Source organism: Phaseolus vulgaris, chromosome 3 (genome assembly GCF_051622355.1).
Source record: "Phaseolus vulgaris cultivar YP4 chromosome 3, ASM5162235v1, whole genome shotgun sequence".
Classification (NCBI taxonomy): domain Eukaryota; kingdom Viridiplantae; phylum Streptophyta; class Magnoliopsida; order Fabales; family Fabaceae; genus Phaseolus; species Phaseolus vulgaris.
The window spans coordinates 47,869,479-47,873,882 of record NC_143500.1 but is presented as its reverse complement, the minus strand read 5'-3'; the positions used below and the strand labels follow the sequence as shown (position 1 = coordinate 47,873,882).

The window sequence follows — 4,404 nt, the reverse complement described above, 5'->3', positions numbered from 1 at the left end:
ACAATAAAATCAAGCGGGGTGAGATCCTGACCTTTCGATTTATATGATGATTATATGATATACAAGAAACTCAAACGACATTGAAAGTTGAAGCCAGAAGTCGACAAAGTATTTGTTGTTCAGACAAAGATTAAAGTCTCTTCTCACTGTTGGATTTGGACGAAATAGTCAAAGTTTTTCCTGTTTAGTAGATGATTAAATTTACAGACTGAAATTTGGTGGGTTTTTTTACCCACATGCTTTGTCCCTTCTTACTAAAATATTGGAGTTACTTTTCAAAATATTACTACACTATTTAATTTGATACATTTGACACGATTCTATCTATTACGAAGAAGAACTCGAGGTAAACTGATACGATTCTCATTATATAAAAATAAAATCGTCAAAATAACAAATTTAATTAAAAATAATGAGGATTTTATTTTTTATAACAAAATAGTATTAGGTTGATATAACTTTTACAACCTCATAAAATATCTGTATTAGTAGAAAAAACAAATTTAGGGCAATGAAGAAAGTCATACCAAACCATATTTATTGAAGTACCCCCGTCACCTAACTCCGATTGCAAATGCCTTGAATTGGGCACCATGGCCAAATATTTACGTTGATGATTAGAAAAACTGCTAGTATTCCGTAGAAAACTGGCTAGAAAGGAACCAACCAGGATATGAAATCTGGAATATTGAATCGTTTTGGTATTGAAATTCGTGATATGTTGAGTGGGAACAATGCTACTGAGTTCCAGAGAGAGATGAGAAGCGTGAATTCCAAAGTTTAAATTATAAGGGTATCAGTACAACATGGTGGGGAGGATGTAACTTATCACTACGGGCAACTATGATCACCCTATCGATAACTGCAAAATAAAAATAAAATTCTACTGACACTCACACGTTATCTTTACATTCATCTTACAATTTCTTTATTTCTTTTGTGAGAGCTGCTAATAATTTATAACCTGCTGGAAGAGAATAAACCATAATGCTATTTGCTATTTTTTATTATTTGCCTTGGTTTAATAATATCAAATACGGTAGAGAAATTGTATAAAATGAATGTTTGTTTCGTTAACAGTAATGTGTCTAGGACAAAATAAGTAACCTTTCTATTTATATCATTATTAATATGTTTTACATTTTTTTATTATCATAATACTATTATGAAATTTCTCTTTCTAATTGGATTTTTTTCATATTCATGAGATTCGAACAATGGAATTTTATTTAAGAATTCAAGAAAAGTTTTACTCCAACCAACACTGACAAGTGGCGGTTGATTATTAACATTATAATAATACTTTTTTTTATCAGTTATAACAAAATCCATCTTTATTGATATAAATTTGATTTTTTTTTTATTCTTTTTCTCCTTCACAACATCTGTCGTTACCGGTTGGGATTATCAGGAGTATATTCGTATCATCAAGCATGATAAAATACTGAATTGAGTTATTTAATTAATATATAAACCAAATTAATAAAAATGGTTGGAAGAGAGGAATGTAAAATTTTCACGATTATTGATATCATTGTCCATTGTATAAACATATAGCAGGCATAAGTGTTGGTTCCTCTACTCAACTTCTATTGAAACAAACAAAGGCTTAAAAAAAAAAGTGAGAGTTTTGCATCTTTCAAGCATGATTAAAGATTAAAAAGAACAAATTGTACATTAAACTCAAAAGCTGTCAATGTCATAAGTCATCACTAATCCAACTTCTTATCTCTAATTAAGCTCAAAGCCGTGTCAGATTGAATTCATTCCTCATATCTCCACAAAATTATTCAATTTACTCTTTTTTCTTTTCTTGTCAAGCAGGCACACACTGAAGGCCTGAGAAACCAAAAAGCACAACTCGAAAAATGGATCGATCAAACTGCATTTCGGGGAACACAGGAACACTGCAAGCTAGGTGGAGTAGATATCACACTTGAACAGAAAGTCTTCCATTTCAGGATTATTTATTTCATGGTTGGTGCACTAATTGTGATTCAGAGTTTCAATCCTTGTCATATATCATCCACATACTCGAGCCACGTTTATGTTACGACATAATCTTATGTGCCGCCACGCGTAGGTTCTTCACAAGTCCCTTCGTGGTCAAATTGTAATTTTCTCCCATCTGCAAAACCATCACCATTCAACTACAATCAAACTAATTGTACTTCAAGTTGGCACAGATTCAACATTGAAAAGAGAAAAAGAATACACTATAATCTTATCATATTTACCGGCATTACTCAAGCAATTAAGGGGGCCACAAAATGACAAGAGCTAATAATAAAAATAATGTATAGTATTATTATTAAGGTAAGGATTGTCCTTCTACCTGAGCAACTACGGTAATGTCAATGATAGAATCACCGAATGGTAAGATACTGCTATTAATAACGAAGAGGTTATTTCTTTGAATCTCCGCCAGTAATTTGACGAGAAGACCCTTTTGCTTCCGGCAGTGGATCCGAAGCAGCATCTCCTTCCCTGACACTCTTGATTCCAGTTCAAACAGTGAGTCACTGACACTATCAGCATCAATGCTCTCATCACATGAAGAAGAGTCATCATCGCCTGAGAGGTCTGGCTTGTTCAGGACCACCACCGATTCTCCCCTTGTTTTCTTGCTCTGCTCTTCAAGCACTGCCAAACGCTCTTTAAGATCTTTGACATATTTGATAGCGTCCCCTAACACAGAAGCCTTATCCATCTGGGTGGATCAAGATATTTTCGACACGTACGTTTAGTTAGTATAGTAACCAAGCCAGTGCTTTGATGAGTTATTTATCTTTTAGGCAAGTGTGTCAGGATAAAGCTGGATTTTTAGTCTAGAATTTGTAATCCATTGTAAAAGCTACTTAAAATTGCTTAAAACTAAGTAAATTTTAGAATCAATTCTATGATCAAACAGATAATCTAGTGTATTGTTACAATTTCTAATTATGATTTTCTACTATTGATTCCTAATCTACCATTTTCCTAAACATTTACGAAAATGAATCATAATAGATTAGGGCTAGCATAACGGTGTGATATTTAGTCATTTACCTTTTTTAGGCCAGGAACAAGAGCTGCAAGAGCAATGAAGCTCTGGCTGAGCTTCTCTCTTCGTTTTCTCTCGGCCATGATGTGATCCTGAGCGTGAGCTGGAGATCTCTTAGCATGTGATGAGGGTTTTGTTTCAAAGTTCTGATTTTTTGAGGACCATTTTGGGGTTTGATTAGGTAACCGTGATTTTGTCGGTTGGGGCACTGACACTGACACCATTTCGTTCTGAGTTGGGTTTAAGTCAAAGCCGTAAAACTGGGTGGTGTTGTTGGGAGGGGAGGAGTTGGAGTTGTCAAAAGAGAGAATCTGAGACTGAAAGGAGGAGAAGGATGTGGATGGGGAAAGTTTCGGTGAGAGGTTATTGGTGATGGTGGATGAGTCAGAGTTACAGCAACTACTGCTTGTCGTTTTCAGTAACTTGGCTGGTCTCTCAAAGTCAAAACTGGCATCATCGGTGGAGGAGTTGCTCACAGTTTTGGAAGGGCACTCCGAAGACAGAGATTGCTGCAGGGTCTGTGTCTGTTTTTCAAGGGCATTCACAATGTCTTGTGGTAGAAACTCTTGGTCATCAAACAAGTTCAAGTTCATGGCACACTCATCTGGAAACAAATTGTAATCATCCATGTCCTGTCACCAAAAACAAAAACAAAAACAAAAGAAAGCAACACAAAGTGTGTTAAAGAATTTGTAACCATCCATTTGTGCATTTTTCATGATTGGAAAATCTAAATCAATTATCTTACCAAATCAGATAACCAGCTGGGTGCTGAAGCTTCATCCATTGGTTTATTTGATTCCTCCATCATGATTGGGTCTTGGAAACAAAAATAGCACAACACTCACACTGAACTGTCCTTTCCCTATTCAAAGCTTTTCCCCTTCTACTCAATGCGAAATTTGAGTTAACTTTGTTCAATCTTTATAGCCTACTGGTCCTCACCTTCTCAATTCTTCAACTGGCTATAAACAAAGGAAAAAAAATTGAAGCACGTGCGGACAATCTATCAGCGGCCTTATAATTTGTTTATGCCTTATTAATCTTTTTCATCACATCAATTATTGATTACTATTTTCATATTGGCCTTTTCTTATGAGACAAATTGTATAATTTTATCTCATAAATTGAATTTTCCCAATTTGTTATGGTGTTGGTGGATGAGAACGCTGGCAATTTTTAATCATATCTTTTAAAATTGAATATTGATGTGAAATGTATTTATTTAATCATAGGGGAGACACAAGAAGATCTATTATCATATACGTGCCAACCTGTTGCTGGGAACGTGGAATATGAATCATGTGATGCTACTATTCATCTCAATAATTGAGCCAAGTAATCAGCCAGCCCCGATTAAT

At 34.8% G+C, this 4,404-nt stretch overlaps 1 protein-coding gene across 2 annotated transcripts; it reads right to left on the bottom strand.

Annotated features, from left to right (window-relative positions):
* Positions 1 to 1,628: 1,628 nt before the first annotated feature.
* LOC137808185 (transcription factor bHLH18) lies at positions 1,629 to 4,080 on the bottom strand. Of its 2 annotated transcripts, XM_068609168.2 has the most exons (4): positions 3,792 to 4,080; positions 3,049 to 3,675; positions 2,336 to 2,710; positions 1,629 to 2,128 (listed from the first exon to the last, which is right to left on the bottom strand). In XM_068609168.2, exons 1-4 carry the CDS (start codon positions 3,852 to 3,854, stop codon positions 2,051 to 2,053), a joined length of 1,143 nt encoding a protein of 380 aa, XP_068465269.1. In that variant the 5' UTR covers positions 3,855 to 4,080; the 3' UTR covers positions 1,629 to 2,050. The 2 variants fall into 2 exon arrangements, with proteins under 2 accessions (XP_068465269.1, XP_090155778.1); XM_090299652.1 differs by lacking the exon at positions 2,336 to 2,710 and having other exon boundaries at positions 3,792 to 3,986.
* Between the last annotated feature and the right edge of the window lie 324 nt (positions 4,081 to 4,404).

Excerpts from the sequence above, each read along its gene's own strand:
- LOC137808185 (XM_068609168.2), bottom strand. The coding sequence starts at position 3,854 with ATGATGGAGGAATCAAATAAACCAATGGATGAAGCTTCAGCACCCAGC. Across the intron at positions 3,676-3,791 it reads CCAGCTGGTTATCTGATTTG|GACATGGATGATTACAATTT; the intron begins GTAAGATAATTG and ends TTTTGGTGACAG. Across the intron at positions 2,711-3,048 it reads TTGTTCCTGGCCTAAAAAAG|ATGGATAAGGCTTCTGTGTT; the intron begins GTAAATGACTAA and ends TGATCCACCCAG.